Below are 18,499 nucleotides of genomic sequence, written 5' to 3' on the forward strand. Positions count from 1 at the left end.
GCCCGACCTGCTTTGCTCCTCTCTCTCTCCTCCTCTGGCATCTCTCTCCTCCCCAATCCCCCTCTCTGGGGTGACGGGCCTGTCCTTCACATTCATCAGTATCTCCTTTACTCCTATTGTATTTCTCACACACACACACACACACACACACCACACACACACACACACACACACACACACACACACACACACACACACACACACACACACACACACACACACACAACTGTTCTGTCCTGTGTTTGGTGGTCACACACACCTAGGTCACCTTCATTCAGTCCTTCCTGATGTGTTCATTCAACAGTAGAAAGGTTCAAGTAGTCGTGACGGTTCTGGTGGTGTCAGAGGAAGCCGTCGCAGGCCTAGTATTACTGATGGGATGTCATTGCTGCTGTCAATGCACAGAAATTCACCTTTCTAGACGAGCCCTCTGATAATTCCAACTCAGTGATGTCGTGGAAGATAAACTAAAACCTTTTTAATTGTGTGAATAGGGTCTATCTACCCTTTTTACCACTACATCCCTGCACTACAACATACACATAACCAAACATGTATGTTCCTGAATGAATGAGACATTCAGAAGATGTAAAAGAGAATGTAACTAAATACTATAATACAATGAAAGAGAAGTGAGGGAACAATACTCAGTTCCTGTAGTGGTATGTTAGTAGGGCTAAGTACAGATCTTCACCACTGGAGGGCAATGAATAGCAAGCAGTAAGGAATGTTATTTCCTGTACTGGTGCAAGACTAGAATAGTCCACTACATGTCAGCATTCTGTAAGCTATGAAGACAGCTATAATGACCACGTTGACATCCAAAGTAGCCAACAATTTCAATATAAAGTTATTTCACGCAGGAGTCGGCTAACGCTTTACCAAATGCTCTTACCTGCAAATGAGTGATATGTATTAGTAGGTGATAACATAGTCCAATTTTGGGGTATTAGACAAACTCATATTTCAGTTTGAGGCAACTTGAGGAAAACGGAAAGTATAGTTCCTCAAGTCAACTGCAATAGCTGTCAAAATGATCACATGTGGACTTGGTCAACCATAACAACAACCATAACAGAATGCAGCATCAGTACCAAGGAAATGTACTTGCGCAGTTCTCCTAAACTTGCATCTTATAGGAGGGGTGTACCTCATCCACTTGAATTGTCTTGCATTGATTACATCTACAAATACAACTGTGTGCACACCAGAAGCACAAATAACGTCACTTCAATTACATTCTTCACATAAAAAGACCAAGATACACATTGCAAAGACTATAATTTTTGTGTTTAGGATTTTAGCTCACCCTATTTTATAGCTATTATGGTAAAATCCATTACCGTGTTGCGCGGGAGCAGGAAAAGTTGTGTAGGCTGCTTAGCTAGCTACGAATATAGTACTACTTTGGTAAGCATTTTGCATTTTCTTCTAGGTAACACCATTCAGAATGTTTGTGAATATGATACTAACATACACATAATAGTATTCCTTTCTTAACGGTATGTATTAGTTCGTTTTGAACTGAGGTCAAAGCTAGAAAGACAGCCCGCATGTTCATGTTGTCACCGGAAAATACTAGAATGTCGCGAAAAGGAAACATTGTATCTAAACGCTAGGTAGCTAAATTTGACAAGCATGAAAATGCATCTACATGTAAACATATGTAATGCCCTGTTCATGGGTCGCGGGAGAATCGGCATTTTGAATGAAACTGGATTCGTCCACGTTTCTGTTTGTGTGCACGAGCCGATGGGCTAATGCATGGGGGTAAGGGTTAGTGCCCTTGCTACATACCCACACTGTAATGCACGAATCATGCATGTCTTCTGAGTCGGACACTTGTAGAATGGCTTCACATCTGAAACTCAATTCAGGTGTGCACTAGATAGGTGCATGGTCCTGTAAAATTTTCACAATTGGCTTTTTCGTAGGACTTGATGCATTTCATCTAGCTGTTCTTTCTATGTATGTAGGCTAAAGTTGCATTATGTTTGCTCTGTGTATTATTATTATTATATCAAATCACATCAAATTTGATTGGTCACATGTGTCAACAGAGTGCCGTACGTCGCAAGAAGAATGGCTCGGGATTACAAACCTGGTGACCTGATCTTTGCGAAGATGAAGGGCTACCCTCACTGGCCTGCCAGGGTAAGCCAATACACAATCACACAAGACAAGTTACTTCCAGTTACCATAACGACGTATGTAGAGCTGGGCGAGATCAACAAAAATCCATATCGCGATAAATTGCCTGAAATTATGCAATAACGATACATTTATAATAACAATGTGCACCACATTTTTTATGTATTATCCTTTTAAACTACTACTACTAGTTTGCTGATTGTAGCCATCAATTGTCCCATTAACAATCACTCATATTAGCACAATTATTTCATTTCAAACTTCATATTTCTCTAGTATAGGCTACTTATCGTAATGAAAGATATCAGCAAAATGCCTGCGATAAGTGATGGGAATGGTCGGTGTCGATTTTTTTGGTATATCTTCCCAGCTCTAAAGTAGAGTCATTTCATGGTATTATACAGTTGTTACTTCCATTCTAAACGTATTTTGAAAACGTAAAGCATTTGTTACACAGATCATTTGTCACATAGGGCATTTATTAAAGATGGGTGTTTTGAATTGTCTGCCAATTACATGACATGTACATACTAGGCTAATCAATTCACTGCTCTTGCCCTTTCTACCAGATTAATGACTACTCTGATGGAGCTGTGAAGCCGGCCAACATGAAGTTTCCCATCTTTTTCTTTGGTACCCATGAAACGTAAGAAGTTAGCTACAGTAGTTCCCTTTGTCTCACCCATGTCTCACAATACACTACACCCTCTATCTGAACAATACACCAGTTCTTGATATTGGCATTGTGTACAATATACAAACATCAGTTTGAGCACCAGAAAAGCATCTATGCATTGACTTTCCTCCTCTATTGCAGTGCATTCCTAGGCCCCAAAGATATATATCCCTACCTGCCCAATAAAGAGAAGTATGCCAAGCCTAACAAGAGAAAGGGCTTCAACGAAGGCCTGTGGGAGGTTGAGAACAACCCAAAGGTGGAGCTGAATGGAGAGAAGGTCTGTTTTATCTCTTCTCTTTTGTCATGTTGCTCTGGTTCGTGTTCATTAGGGCACACAACGGAAGACGTTATGCAACAGAAAATGAATATGAGCGTTTAGCCTGGCCTCAGAGCCATATGAAAAGTACTTTACGTATTTCTAAGCACCTCTAAGACGTACTGTATGATGCCTATTAATGGTCTAGTTACTTTAGACAGTAACAAAAGCGGGGAGGATGGGGGGCCTAATCCGCGACCGTCTAGGTTGCACGTTGAGAGTCGGGTCAGGGACAACTGTAGCATTTTAGCTAGCCCATCAAATCTAATGTTATTTGTCACGTACACAGTTTACAGCAGGTATAAACAGTGCAATGAAATACTTATGTGCTAGCTCCCACAACAATCAGTACATTAATCAATTTACTTCCATTTGGTGCCTAATGAACATGACCCTGGAGTTCTCTATGTCGGTGGGGGGGTTGCCCTAATGGTTAAAGGGGCAATCGACTATTGCTACATCAATTTTTGGACTGTTAAATTAATGATATATAGCCATTGATTCTTGAAGAATATAACTTATAAATGCCTCATGAGCTTAGTTCAAATGTCATACCCCATCAGAACCCAGAATATAAGCTTGTTTAACTCAACATAAAAAAACAAAAAACAAAGTCAATGTAAACGAACACTGTATAGCTTCAAAATATGAGGTTAAATCTATAATTTGGATATCATGGATGGTCAGTCCTTACATCCATAGTTCTGCCTATGAATGCAAGAGCAGTAATATTCTATTTCTTAAGGCCCATCCCTCAGCTGTTTACCAAAACAAGTGACCCCTTTTTGTTATTGTTTCAAATGTGGATTTCTTTCCCCCTTTTAAGGTTGGGTTTTGGGGTTAAAGTAGTCTGTTCCTAGGTCTGTGATTTAGGAATGTTTTTTTTTTTTGGTAACATGTTTGGTTTTCTTTCATTAGCAAATGATGCTGTCGGATAACGTAACGGAGAAGGACTCTGACAGTAACCCGGAAGGGGACGAGGAGGGAGATTATGAGGAGAGGAAGAAACCCAAAGTAGGCTAACCATTCTACCATCTACCTTAATTCATAGGTCATTATTTCTATATGAACTTTACTGTGTTATTCACGTGAACACCATAGAATACTGACTAACCTCACTTTCTTGACTAGCACCATGCCTACGTAACATTAAATGCTGTGCGCTCTTGTACCAATGTGTCTGTCTGCTGTTGATGTTGTCTCCTTTTGCCAACGGTACTGTGCTTTGTGTCGTAATACCCCAAGAGGCAAATCATGAATTGGCAAATGTTATTTGTGGGATATATTACTAGTACTTGACCAGAGTTGTTTGTCCAAGCTGAATCCCAATTACGTATGGAATTGTCTGGGAGCGAAGGACTGAAGTCAAGGGAGAGACGGGGCCCAACTTCTCTCTCTGTCTAGCTGTCAATTGGCCCCACTAAATAACTAACCTAACCTCCCATACCCTGGGCCCTGTGTGTTTGGTATGGTTACCCAGGTGTCGGGGGCTGAGAGTGAGGCTGAACAGGAGGAGGATGATGAGGAGGAGGAGGATGGGGGCATGCAGGTCTCTGAACAGGGACAGCCCCAGGGCCGGGATGTACGTACTGTTGCATGATGGGATAGGTGACCCTCCCACCCCACTTAGGGAAAGCATGTGGCACCTGGTGATGCGTTTCTTTGTTCCTATTGCTAGGCAACTGTGTAACCAATGGCTTGCACGACTACCATTGCAAAGCCGTAAGGTGATGATTTGGCGCCGTATCCTCCCTCTGTTTCTTAGCTAGCCTGGTTTTTCTGTTGGTAACAATAGTATTTTGAGTGTTTTACAACTGTACCACTGAACTACAGGGGAGGATAGGGGTATGCAGGGTTATTTCGCTGTAGTGAATGGTGAGAGGGCAGGGCAAAGAGAGGAGTTTTCAGTACCTGTCTTACAGCCTGTAAGTTTAATATACCATGGATAGTGGTGTGATTGTGTCCTTAAAATAACCACTGTCATTCATTTTGAACAAACCTGGGCTGTCACTATGGGGGATCACGCAAATGTTGTGTTTAGTGAGAGTGGTCATTCACCATAAAAATGTAAATAAATGGGTAAATGTTTTTGTGAATTAGATGTGGTATGTTAAATGTAATTTGCATGACCTGAATGCATGTTCCCTCCCTTTCCTTCCCACCTCCTAAAGGTTTGATGTACTAGACTGTTTTACTGATTCAGGCACCGAGGCCTGATTGTTGATCAGTGGCACGTGTTGCTCCCTCCCTCCTTGTGGTGTTGTTATCAAGCTTTTAATTGGTGGGCTGAACTACAGCAATTCTTATCAGTTAAAGCAACGTATTTATGTTTTATTTTTGCATGGCATTCTATGTCGCTCTGGAGAAAGGTAAGTTGCTCTCTTGCGCCAATGACTGATCCTTCATTTGATAGGAACTGTTCTGGGACTTGGGAACTAGACTCTTGCCTGCTGACTTGGTAGGTGTAATACCACAGTAATCCACTAGATGTGGCTGAAACACAACTTCCCCTTATTTTATGGCAAGGACAGTTGGGAGGGAATTATTACAATACAGATGCAGTCAAATATATTGGCACCCTTGCATGGTTTATATTGGCACCTTTGTATGATTGACTATTTATTCTAAAATAAGTTCAAATTGAAAAAGATGTTGGTGTTTACACGTATATTTGTTTGATTTACAACTGTACATGACAAAAAATAAATACATTAAGATCTCTAACTTCAAAGTAAAATAATGGCTTGGATTAAATTGATCAAATTAATTTGTTTGGAGCCAATGATTCTTGTTACCTGTGTAATTTCTCACCTGTGCTAAGTTTTATGTGCCTGCAGGGTAAAAATAGCAATTGAAAAGAAAAGCAGAACATTCTACTCCATTGCACTGCATTGTGAAGTGCAAAGTGTGCCAATCTATTTGACAGCATCTGTATGTCTGTTTTTTCTAGGACCCCACACCAAAGGAATCTACAGACACTCCCAAACCCAAGAGAAGAAGGAAGAAAAAGGTATCCCATATCCTCATTTATAAACTGGGTGGTTCGAGCCCTGAATGCTGATTGGTTGACAGCCGTGGTATATCAGAACGTATACCACGGGTATGACAAAATATTTAATTTTTACTGCGCTAATTATGTTGGTAACCAGTTTTTATAATAGCAATAAGGCACCTCTGGGGTTTGTGGTATATGGACAATATACCATGGCTAAGGGCTGCGTCCAGGCACTCTGTGTTGCGTCGTGGATAAGAACAGCCCATAGCCGTGGTATATTGTTCATATACCACACCCCCTCGGGCCTTATTGCTTAAAGTATAACATAAATTCACCTAATCTAGACATAATACAACTTGTAAATCACTTTGAAACTAAACTCGGTGTCTTGTGTCTCTTGTCAGAGTGATGTAGAGGCCGACTCTGAGAAAGAGGACGCTGCCAACAGTCCCACATCCAGCCCTCAAGGTACAGTGTCTGTCAATGCAACCCTCTACCTTTCCCACTGTTGCAGGTGTTGGGTGCGTGTGTGCAAGACAGCAGACCTACCCCAGGCACTCTATTATTTTGTCAAAGGGTAAAACAACAACCAAAGTAATGGAAAACAGCTTGCATAGCGCTCCTCTGTATTGGGACAGTAGTGTCCCCCCTCATTATGATAACTGATGACAACTCATAACTACAAACTCTATGACCTGTGTGTGTGTCCAGGTGGAGAGGGCCCCACTCCTAAGCGGCGAGGCAGGAAGACCAAAGCTGAGAAGATGCTCCTACTCCAGCAGCAGGACCCCCAGGGCTCAGGCAGTGACATGTACATTATGTGGTTATGGTTCATCTGTCTGTCTTACCTGCTGTTATCTCCTGTAGAGGCCTCTTCAGCAGGCTTCTCCTTGTCCGACTCCTGCTTCTTATCATCAGGACTGGAGTCACCATTAGTCTCATCTAGAGCAAGAGACATGCAGACAGACAAACACACACACACATGCATACAATAAGAGCAAATGTACATTTACAAGAACAATAAATGTGTATTTTAAGAATTTCAGTTCTATGTCTCTAATAGAATCTCTATATGAGACCCATCCGCTGATTTTAAAGGATCCACTAGTAATCCATCATTAATGGACTGTTAAATTGTCTGAAAAACAACAGCGGCTCAACACTACTGTAGCTACCATTGAGCAACATTGCTTTGACTTTCCTGGGTAAAATAACTCCTAAAAGACGTTTCTCTCCATTCAGGGACACTGCTGAGTCGGAGAGAAAGAGAAAGAGGACGCCGGAAGACAAGTCCAAGAGAGGAGAGGAGGAGAAGAGGCTGGACGGGAGGAGAAAGAAGGAAGACAACAAAGGGAGAGAGTTGGAGGGGAAGAAGGACCCTGATGCTAAACGGAGGAGACAGACCAAAGAGGAGAGCTCCTCTGACTCAGAGGACCAGGAGGTGGGTGTTCCACAACCAGACAAGGGAAGTGTCCCAAATGGACCCCTAATCCCTATGTGGTGCACTACTATTGACCAGGGCCCATAGGGAGTAGTGCACTAAACAGGTAATATGGTGCCATTTGGGACTTGGATAGGGTGAACCACAACCAATCACCTCACCAACAGGGATTGGCTAAATTCATCACACCTGGGCTTGCATTCCAAATGGCACCCTATTCCCTATGTGCCCTAAATAGGGATTAGGGTGCCTGGGGCTCTGGTCAAAAGTAGTGAACTAGTTATTCTAATTCAGTTACTGTTTCCACTATAACAGAGTGTGCCCTAAATAGCCTAGTGGAGCAGACAGTTACACAGTGAAACCATGTCATGACAAACGGTGCCAGCAAAGCATGTCTACATGTATGTACATCCAATCAGCATCTCTTTCTCCACCCCGTTAACCAATGTAACCATTAGAAGAACAAGGGGGTTGCGGGAGACCGCAAGCGGCAGCAGCCCACTCCGACCGAGACAGGGGACAAAGACGATCGTCAACGACGCAAACAAGACGAGCAGAAAGAGTAAGGCAACCATCCGTCTATCCATCCGTCTTATCTATCTTATCTATCTCCCAACACTCACCTTTCTATTTAGTACCCCGTGGGGGGGGTATACATTGCTCCACATCCCCCCACACGGGGGCTCCACATCCCCCCACACGGGGGCTCCACATCACCCCACACGGGGGCTATACATTTTCAATGGCTAGTGATTTTATTTTTTACTGCTCCATCTAAAAATAGTTCCTGAAGTGACAGTCGTGTGTGTAGAATGCCATGTGTCAGAGGTCACTGTGACAAGATGGCAGGGTCAGGGTTTATGTCGAATGGCAGCCGCAGCGGGAGGACAGAGGAGTGACGGAATTGGATGTCAGACATGAGGGTCATTCCATGTGCACAGGTCACAAGGGCGCTGTCCGGCTGGCGCTGGGCAGAAGTCTCCATTAAAAACACTCCGTAGGGGTCTGGATGGGGCGGGAATTGGGTTCCCTGTTCTGTACATCATCTCAAATGATCTCCAGTAGATATGTTGATGATGGAATTTCCAGTGGTGCTACTCTTAAAACAACTGGCAGTTCAGTTTGGTTGTGTGTACATATTAGGTTTTTGTTAAGTAATTTGCATGTGAACTTCAAGTTGAAATGGACACATGACCTGAGTTGATTTGGTGCGTTAATGGTCTTCTGTGTTTCAGGCAAAACAAAGACGATGGAAACAAAGTGGATGAAAGGAAAGGAGACAAGAAGAAAGGTGACTGTGTGTTGGTGCTTTCTCATGGACATTATGAAGATCATTGCTACTTGTCCTCTGTCGAGATAGCTCAACTTTCATGAACAAGTCATGACCGATGTCGGTTTTTGTTTCCTTCATCGCAGAGATATCGACAGAATCGAGGCTGCAGAGGTTGCATGGAGAAATCAAAATCTCCCTCAAGATTGACAACCCAGTAAGTTGTCCTAAAAGACTGTCCTAAACCTAGACCTTGCCTTCTACAGAGCCCTTACCCAAGAGACAATCACTTATTTACTTCACCAGGGTCATTTTACACACTCACTTTTTGCAGGAGAAGAAGCTTTCAAGTCATTCTAGGTTTTAGTTGGGAGACAGTTTAATGGATCCTCCTAGCCTAGCCATTGTAAGCTGAAGGGTGTTTTTGGTTTTGTTTGACATTTGTGGCTGTCACACTTTGACTGAAGCCATAGTCTAGTTGAACCTTATCTTGACCTGTGATGGATTCAGGTCTTCAGAGCAGACAAGTTCATTGAGGAAAGCATCAGGTTTTTGTCTGGGTTTACATGAGGCTGAAAGAAAAAGAAGCTGCTCTTTCTGGTTAGACCGAGGGTGAAATTATTATGCAATGGTATTTCAAGTTGAATGTTTTGTGTGTCCGTCTATTGCAACGGATGGCTCTTCTGCTACTCTTAACCTTCAACCCCACCCCTTCCCAAACAACACCAACAATACCATATTTATGGGAGGGGAAACATCTAATCCCATTTTGTATTGGTCACATGCGCCGAATACAACAGTGAAATGCTTACGAGCCCATTCCCAACACTGCAGAGTTAAAAAGTAAGACCAATATTTGCAAAATAAAAAATAAAATGATAACACAATAAAAACAAATAACGAGGCTATATACAAGGAGTACCAGTGTGGACAAGGGGAACACTAGTTGTCATTGAGTTCACTTGACCTCTTGACACCTTCCTGACTGTTACCAGACGTCTTTCTGGGTGACATATAATATGCCATTTAGCAGATGCTTTTGTCCTGAGTGACTTAGTCATGTCCATACCTAGACCATTATGCCCAGTCAACACATATGTTCTCAAATGGGCAAAACGGCTATATTAGTGACAAAACCAGCAGCTATATTGGTGACAAAATTGGTGACAATACCAGCAAGGGTTAGGGCCAATTTCGGTTAATTAACTGACTTGAAATGGAATTGACCCCAGGCTTACACAATACTGTTATTATTTTTCGGGGGGTTAAGACCTTTTGTATTTTTGTTTAATAGGCAGTTACTCACCTGGTTGAAGAAGATAAATAGTTTGGTCTCTGCGTGTCTGTCTGTGTGTTTGTGTGTAGGATGTGAAGAAGTGTCTGGTGGCGTTGGATGAGCTGGGCATGCTGCAGGTCACCACCCAGCACCTGCAGAAACACTCAGAGCTCATTGCAACACTCAAAAAGGTAACGTCTCTGTCAGAGCTGCCCCCCTACACGCACACACACAAACACTTTGTTCTCAATGCCTATGGGTTTCACCATAAACCAAGTGACCAATCATTATGCTAGTCTCTTTACACAGCTGCTGTGTCCTGAGTTAATGTTGAAGTGTGAATGTCACCAAAAGTGTCCCCCCAGAATGCATGTGCTGACCCTGACTGCTGGGGTTGAGGGTAGAGCTTCCCCTACATAGACTCACACCTGCTGCCACTTGGCCCTCTCCTTTGTCTTAGGTCATCACATTATAAGAGTACATAAGAACATCTAATTGTATGCAACTGTGGGTGCATGTTTATATGTTCATGCATACTTTATACCCCATGTACATGCTGCTCTTTGTTGCCAGATCTGGAGATTGAATAAGTTAAATGCTATTGATATTCTAATAGCAATATATGTCCTTTAGCAGACTCTTTTATCCAAAGCAACCTACTCATTTGTGCATACATTTTACGTACGGTGGTCCCGGGAATCAAACCCACTATTCTGGCGTTACAAGTGCTATGCTCTACCAACTGAGCTACAGAGGACCAGCTATATCTCCTGTATTTACTGTCTGCTCTCCATGGGTGGGCAGATCCGGAGGTTCAAGGCCAGCCAGGACATCATGGACAAGTCCACCATGCTGTACAACAAGTTTAAGAGCATGTTCCTGCTTGGGGAAGGGGACCAGCTGCTCAGCCAGGTGCTCAACAAGTCCATAGCAGAGCAGAAGCAGCAGGAGGAGGCCAGGAAGGGAGCCCAGAAGAAGGCTGAGCAAGTCAGGGAGAACAACACAGGTACTGTGAGGAGAGAGGGACTGGGGCTCTGTTCCTATAGCCACACTGGCAAACTGCACACTAGTGAACTTAGTAAAGCCAAGAGTGGTGCTTTGAAGAAGGCTGAGCAAGTCAGGGAGAACAACACAGGTACTGTGAGGAGAGAGGGACTGGGGCTCTGTTCCTATAGCCACACTGGCAAACTGCACACTAGTGAACTTAGTAAAGCCAAGAGTGGTGCTTTGAAGAAGGCTGAGCAAGTCAGGGAGAACAACACAACAGTGTGGGAGTGGGACCGGGGTCTTGTGGAGTGGCAGATAAGTGATAAATGTATGGGAGGTGGTTTGGTGACACACTACTTACTGTATGTCTGGACCTAGAGCTAAACCCAAGGCTTTAGCTCGGTGGGCTAATGTAATTTGGAGTCATGTGGTTGATACCTGATCACTCACAATAGCTGGGTTTAGAAGTTGTCCAAAAGCACTGGTCTCAGATCAGATTAGCCTACAGAATCCTTCAGAAAGATGAAGAAATATTCCCCAGTATCTGTGGTTAGGGTCAACGCCCTACATATTCCTCCTCGGGAATCTGATAGAAATCCTAGATGTGATGAGCGTCAACTCATCAAACATTACAGATTCAGAAGGATGTGTGTCTTCCTCAGTGTTCTGCAATGCTCATTGTGTGGCCTGTGACATATCCTGTGGATTTCTGTCCAAAAGACGAATTGTTTGGGAGAAACTCTTCACCAGCCAGTATAGAGAAAGGCCAAACCGACTCTGAGACTTAACAGATCTATGCCCTTTTGTTTAGAATGTTTTTTAGTAATTACATTTTTTACATAAACAATTACTGTGGGAACATATTGTGATGAAAGGTAAACACTCACTTAGTAGAGGTAGTTACGTATCCGCTCTTGGCTCAATGCCAACTTGTGATATGCACACACAAATCTGATTTTTGCACAAGTCAGGCAGTGTTAACATTAGGAGAATTATCTCAAATTCTACTTATGCCCACATATCGTATTATGATTTGACACTGTATTTAATCAGTTATGGTGGGCTGGATCCAAACTGGAAATACGTGCAACTTTTGCATAAATCGTCATGTTGTCAATGGGATATTCATTGGAATGAAAATTGGCGTTAGCATTGTGCATTCATCCCTGTATGAAAAGAGTGTTGTTTACGGATCATGTTTTGGTGTTCTGGTCACGTCATTGGTCACCCTTTATGACCGGTTAGGCCACGCGCGCAGACTAAAGCCTTGTTCACACTGCAGGCCTTAATGCACAGATCCGTTTTGTTTTTGTAAATCTCTTTTGGAATACTGACTGTCCAAACGGCAAGTTACACCTGACCAAATTGGATTTGTGTGTGTTCAGACAACAGTCATTTGCTGACTTGGCTACGCTAGTTGTCATAGTAACGACGGGTGGTGTTGATTGGTGGTGGTGCTCGTGACGTGCTTCCTATCACTCCAGAAGTGTAGCAAGCTAAGGTGACAACAATGCCTGCCAGTTGCTTTCAATGTTCAACATCTGTTTCAGAACTAGGGTTGTGGAGGTCATGAAATCTGGTCAGCAGGTTATTGTCATGCAAAGACTGCCAGTCTCACGGTAATTGACCGTTAATTAACAAACACCTTTAGCATCTCCATGCCTCCTCACATACAAGCCGCTGATTCGCCCCTTTGGAACATCTACATTTAAAAAAAGTCTAAATCAATTTAATGTACACCATCGCAATAAATCCATGTATTTTAGTCAGGTCTAAAGAAACATTATGATATGAAGAAAATGTGTTTCAGAAGAACAGCATATGAGTTGGCCAGGCTACTGTAGGCCTATGTTATCTGGCTATGCTCCATGCCATGGGCTTGTTCATTTAGCTGATAATATAGAAGTCCCATCGCATTATTTTATGTTCTATGATTTTATAGTAAGAAGAATATAATTGAAGTTAGCTGCATAAAATAGAAAGGATATTTTTCCCATTATGGAGCGAGTGCGCATATGAAGTATGTATGTTGAGCATAAAAGTGGCCATCTGAAACTGGTCTTATATGCTAGATTTTGAGTTATTTGGGAACTTTAATTGTGAATGATACAAACATTAGAATGTGTTAGAAATCAGAACGTATATGGTTTGCATGATCCGACAATAAGCTATTGATGATTTGAAAAAGTATCAAAAAAATCTTGCGCTCTGTTCCTTGCCTCAGGCTGCACAGCTGTTCTCTCATCAACTGATCATATTTTCACCCATCAGACTATTCTCAATTTAGTCTGGTCTTTACTAATATGTAACATTTGTTTCGATTTAGAATGGTCCATTTATCAAATGGGCAGGAACAGGGGAAAAAGATGTCATCTGTCTGCACTGGAATAGTGAATGGAGCCCGTTTTGTAAGCTACTTGGGGTTTATAGCCAGCATGTGCTTAATATGAGCAGCTGAGAAAGGAATACTTATTTCACTCCAAGCATGTCACCCAATTAATGATGAACATTCCCTATTACTTGGCTATTCATAATGAAATACAAATTCACTAATTGGCAGGTTAACTGTGAGCCGACCTGCACAATCAGTGAACCAACAGCATGGCCTGGGCTGTACGTTCTCTCCCAGACTCATGGTATACATTTTGGAGCGTAGCATAAGCTAACCAGTCCATCCAGTATGCATAATAATACAGTCCACACTGAAAAGCAATTACTATAATTTGTATAGGCTAGACCAATTATGTACCAAATACATCTTTAAATCAGTTGTGTTTTTCTACCATGTGTAATATGCAGTAGGCGTATGTATTTTAGAACAGCTTAAATCTATGTTCTTTTTTGGGGGGCCTGGGCTCATAAGCCTATGCATCAGCTCCAATATGCTTATGGGAGTTTTGAATGAATCATCACCTTAGAAAGAGCTGTCCAACCATGTTTTACACGGTTTAAATGAATCATCACCTTAGAAAGAGCTGTCCAACCATGTTTTACACGGTTTAAATGAATCATCACCTTAGAAAGAGCTGTCCAACCATGTTTTACACGGTTTAAATGAATCATCACCTTAGAAAGAGCTGTCCAACCATGTTTTACACTGTTTAAATGAATCATCACCTTAGAAAGAGCTGTCCAACCATGTTTTACACGGTTTAAATGAATCATCACCTTAGAAAGAGCTGTCCAACCATGTTTTACACTGTTTAAATTAATCGTCACCCGGAGTTTTAAAAGTAAGATAGGCTTGATGTCATTTTCAATTGTATTTGCATTGACATCAGTGGTTAGAGGGACAATAGAGCCCTGAGTAGCAGGCCATTAGGACCTGATGGTAGGCAAGTTGGGTACTACCAAAGCATGTCCAGAGTGCATAAAAGGAGATTACCACGAACGGTTACGTGGAATTTTACTGCGGTCATGACTGCCGGTGTGGCAGTAATATGAGTGACCCCTAGTAAAAACACCCTTTTTAAAGTTTCAAAGTATATGATCCAACTTTGAAAAGGAGTCATTTTTGACTAGCCACAGCAGTCAACTCGCTAGCTGTTTAGCTCTCTAGCACGTTCACTAATTTGTTTGTAAACAATTAACAAAATAGTTAGCTACCACATGTTCTTGTCAAAACTGTCAAGAGTATCAGCAAGCAACAAGATATGCCTAATAACAGTCTAAAAATAAAACACTTGAGAGGAAATAAATCAGATTTGACTGTTTACATGGCCAGGGAACAGATTTGAATCTGATTTCAAACCACATACAAAGGTGGTTTGAAATGTGACTTGAAATATCAGATTCATGTGATTTTTGGTTGTTCAGACTGCAGGAAAAATACCAGATTCTAATCCGTTATGCAACATTTTTAATTTGAGTCATTTCAAACTGCCAATGTGAACAAGGCTTAAGAGTAAAATGCCGCCGCAGCCTGACCACCATAGAATTACATTTCTGTGATCCTATAACTTCTCAGACTATGACTGGTCTGTAGGCATTATGCCCTTTTTTATGATGGGCTCCGTAAGTATTAACATGATCAGGAGGGTTGTTCTAGTCGGGACCACATCCGTACCACACAGCCATACCTCAGACAAGTGTCTCTACGAAACAGGCATTTCCAATGGATGGAAAATCAGATTAGTCTCCGCCTGGCCCAGATATAGGCATGAGCGTATCACATGTCATCCCCCTCCTAACTCCTCCAGGAGATTTCAGAGTTGGGGTCGTAAAAGGAGAGCTGGAAAAATAATGATGTGTGTCTGGGCAAGAGGATGGTTGTCTGTTTGGATTATTAATGCAGGCTGAAACTGAAAGTGTGTGAGTCTGCGTGTGAGTCTGTTCCTGACGTGTGTGTGACGCTTGCTCTAGATAACAATATGAATGGCGACTCCAGTCCTGATGATAAGAAGCAGGAGTCGGACAAGGAGAAGCCTGCTGAAGAGGCCTCTACAGGTGATAACAGCAGGTAAGACAAACAGATGGACTGTAGGACGGACAGATCGACAGGGGCCAATAGGTTCTGGGTGTTTGGAGGTCTGTGCTTGCTCACAAGACTTAACCAATCCTGCATGTGCATAAGCCGTTGGCGAATGTCCTCCATCTCACTCTGTTCACTGTATCTCTTCGGGTCTGAGTAGGTTTCATGAACAAGAAGTCCTAAACCAAGCAAATTTTCAAAGTATCTGTATTTTGTCAATTTGCTAGTTACATCCCCATTTGTGTTTGTATAACTTCTATAAACGTTCTTAACAGTGCTGTGCTAGTTGCCGTCCCATTTTCTAATCCCTTTACCGGCAGTGTAGTGAAGGCCCAAGAGGAATCCACCTGATGAGGAAACATCTGACTGACTAAACTGAAGGGGATGTTGGTGCTGCTGACCTGCTCCTGAGTCCTGACTGATCTGTGCTGATCCCACCTGCACACACTAGTCCAAACACCACCAATAAGAGGTTAACTCCTGTTGCTTTGACATCATGTCCCTCAAGTAGTACAAATCCAGGCTCTTTTCTGGTCTGAACACCCACGTCTTAAACCCTACAGAGCAGTGTCTTCCAAAGTCTTATTTTAGATAAAAAAATGTTTATGATGAACGCATCCACTGTGTCTGTTTTTAAACTGATGGTAGTAAGTGGTTCCACAAGGAAAATATGTTAGTTTAATACTTGCATATCTAACCCATCCCTGACCTCACTTTGTTTTAACCATTCTGCTATGTGGTAAAAAATTGACAGTATCATGTTTGAGAAGGTCATTGCAAAAATGGAGTGGGTCAAGGAAGCTTTATAGTCTGTTTTAAAATCACTTAACGTTTGACATCGCAAGATCTTTCAGTTCAACTCAATTCTCTGAATTATACAAGATAGATTAAATATATGGTAGTTACTGGTAGAGGAGTCTTTATTACTTGTTAGTTTAGTCAAATGTACTCGATACTGACCAATATTACTCTGGGTAGGTGCACATATTTTTAATGTTCTTGCACAGAAAGGAAATACTACTCGTGTGACAAAGTGTCTTTCCACTCGCACACCCAAGTTTAAATGTCTGTCTGTTGTAAGTCCTCCAATTTGCTGACATTGATGTAAATAAGAGTATTTTTTTGCCTGTCTGAAAGCCTGTTTTGCCTCCTTTGTAATAAAGCATTGGTTCAATAACCTTTTGTCAGTAACTACATAAATTGATATTGTTATTTTGTTTGAAACAGTAATTATTCATTTTTAGATGTGGTCAAATATATTGGCACCCTTGCATGATTCACTTTCTTCAAAAAATACATTTAAATGAATAACTTGTTTACACTTCACAGGACCAAATCAAAACTGAAATTAATATTTTTCACTTAAGTCAAAAATGGCCTAGACTAGCTTATTCAAAATTCATTAATTTGGAGGCAATGAGTCTCGTTAAGTCATTTCCCACCTGTAGTAAGTTGCAGGTGCCTACTGGGTAAGAGGAAACAGAACATTCTGCTCTACTGCAAAGTACAAGTGGTGCCAATATACACTGCTCAAAAACATAAAGGGATCACTTAAACAACACAATGTAACTCCAAGTCAATCACACTTCTGTGAAATCAAACTGTCCACTTAGGAAGCAACACTGATTGACAATAAATTTCACATGCTGTTGTGCAAATGGAATAAACAGGTGGAAATTATAGGCAATTAGCAAGACACCCCCAATAAAGGAGTGGTTCTGCAGGTGGTGACCACAGACCACTTCTCAGTTCCTATGCTTCCTGGCTGATGTTTTGGTCACTTTTGAATGCTGGCGGTGCTTTCACTCTAGTGGTAGCATGAGACGGAGTCTACAACCCACACAAGTGGCTCAGGTAGTGCAGCTCATCCAGGATGGCACATCAATGCGAGCTGTGGCAAGAAGGTTTGCTGTGTCTGTCAGCGTAGTGTCCAGCGCATGGAGGCGCTTCCAGGAGACAGGCCAGTACATCAGGAGACGTGGAGGAGGCCGTAGGAGGGCAACAACCCAGCAGCAGGACCGCTACCTCCGCCTTTGTGCAAGGAGGAGCAGGAGGAGCACTGCCAGAGCCCTGCAAAATGACCTCCAGCAGGCCACAAATGTGCATGTGTCTGCTCAAACGGTCAGAAACAGACTCCATGAGGGTGGTATGAGGGCCCGACGTCCACAGGTGGGGGTTGTGCTTACAGCCCAACACTGTGCAGGACGTTTGACATTTGCCAGAGAACACCAAGATTGGCAAATTCGCCACTGGCGCCCTGTGCTCTTCACAGATGAAAGCAGGTTCACACTGAGCACATGTGACAGACGTGACAGAGTCTGGAGACGCCGTGGAGAACGTTCTGCTGCCTGCAACATCCTCCAGCATGACCGGTTTGGCGGTAGGTCAGTCATGGTGTGGGGTGGCATTTCTTTGGGGGGCCGCACAGCCCTCCATGTGCTCGCCAGAGGTAGCCTGACTGCCATTAGGTACCGAGATGAGATCCTCAGAACCCTTGTGAGACCATATGCTGGTGCGGTTGGCCCTGGGTTCCTTCTAATGCAAGACAATGCTAGACCTCATGTGGCTGGAGTGTGTCAGCAGTACCTGCAAGAGGAAGGCATTGATGCTATGGACTGGCCCGCCCGTTCCCCAGACCTGAATCCAATTGAGCACATCTGGGACATCATGTTTGCTTTAGTCCAGGTCTGGGAGATCCCTCAGGAGACCATCCGCCACCTCATCAGGAGCATGCCCAGGTGTTGTAGGGAGGTCATACAGGCACGTGGAGGCCACACACACTACTGAGCCTCATTTTGACTTGTTTTAAGGACATTACATCAAAGTTGGATCAGCCTGTAGTGTGGTTTTCCACTTTAATTTTGAGTGTGACTCCAAATCCAGACCTCCATGGGTTGATAAATTTGATTTCCA

General features: G+C 42.7%; 1 protein-coding gene across 5 annotated transcripts; it reads left to right on the forward strand.

Moving 5' to 3' along the window:
- The first annotated feature begins 1,277 nt into the window (after positions 1-1,277).
- On the forward strand, positions 1,278-16,763 carry psip1a (PC4 and SFRS1 interacting protein 1a). Of its 5 annotated transcripts, none has more exons than XM_071407657.1 (17): positions 1,278-1,410; positions 2,061-2,154; positions 2,721-2,797; positions 2,969-3,107; positions 4,065-4,160; positions 4,627-4,728; positions 6,097-6,156; positions 6,546-6,609; positions 6,853-6,952; positions 7,384-7,582; positions 8,041-8,144; positions 8,818-8,873; positions 8,999-9,069; positions 10,218-10,319; positions 10,933-11,134; positions 15,478-15,574; positions 15,907-16,763. In XM_071407657.1, exons 2-17 carry the CDS (start codon positions 2,083-2,085, stop codon positions 15,935-15,937), a joined length of 1,572 nt encoding a protein of 523 aa, XP_071263758.1. In that variant the 5' UTR covers positions 1,278-1,410; positions 2,061-2,082; the 3' UTR covers positions 15,938-16,763. The 5 variants fall into 5 exon arrangements, with proteins under 5 accessions (XP_071263758.1, XP_071263757.1, XP_071263755.1 ...); XM_071407656.1 differs by having other exon boundaries at positions 15,912-16,107; XM_071407654.1 differs by having other exon boundaries at positions 15,478-15,573; positions 15,902-16,107.
- The last annotated feature ends 1,736 nt before the right edge of the window (positions 16,764-18,499 follow it).

Source organism: Salvelinus alpinus, chromosome 6, assembly GCF_045679555.1.
Source record: "Salvelinus alpinus chromosome 6, SLU_Salpinus.1, whole genome shotgun sequence".
Taxonomy (NCBI): Eukaryota; Metazoa; Chordata; class Actinopteri; order Salmoniformes; family Salmonidae; genus Salvelinus; species Salvelinus alpinus.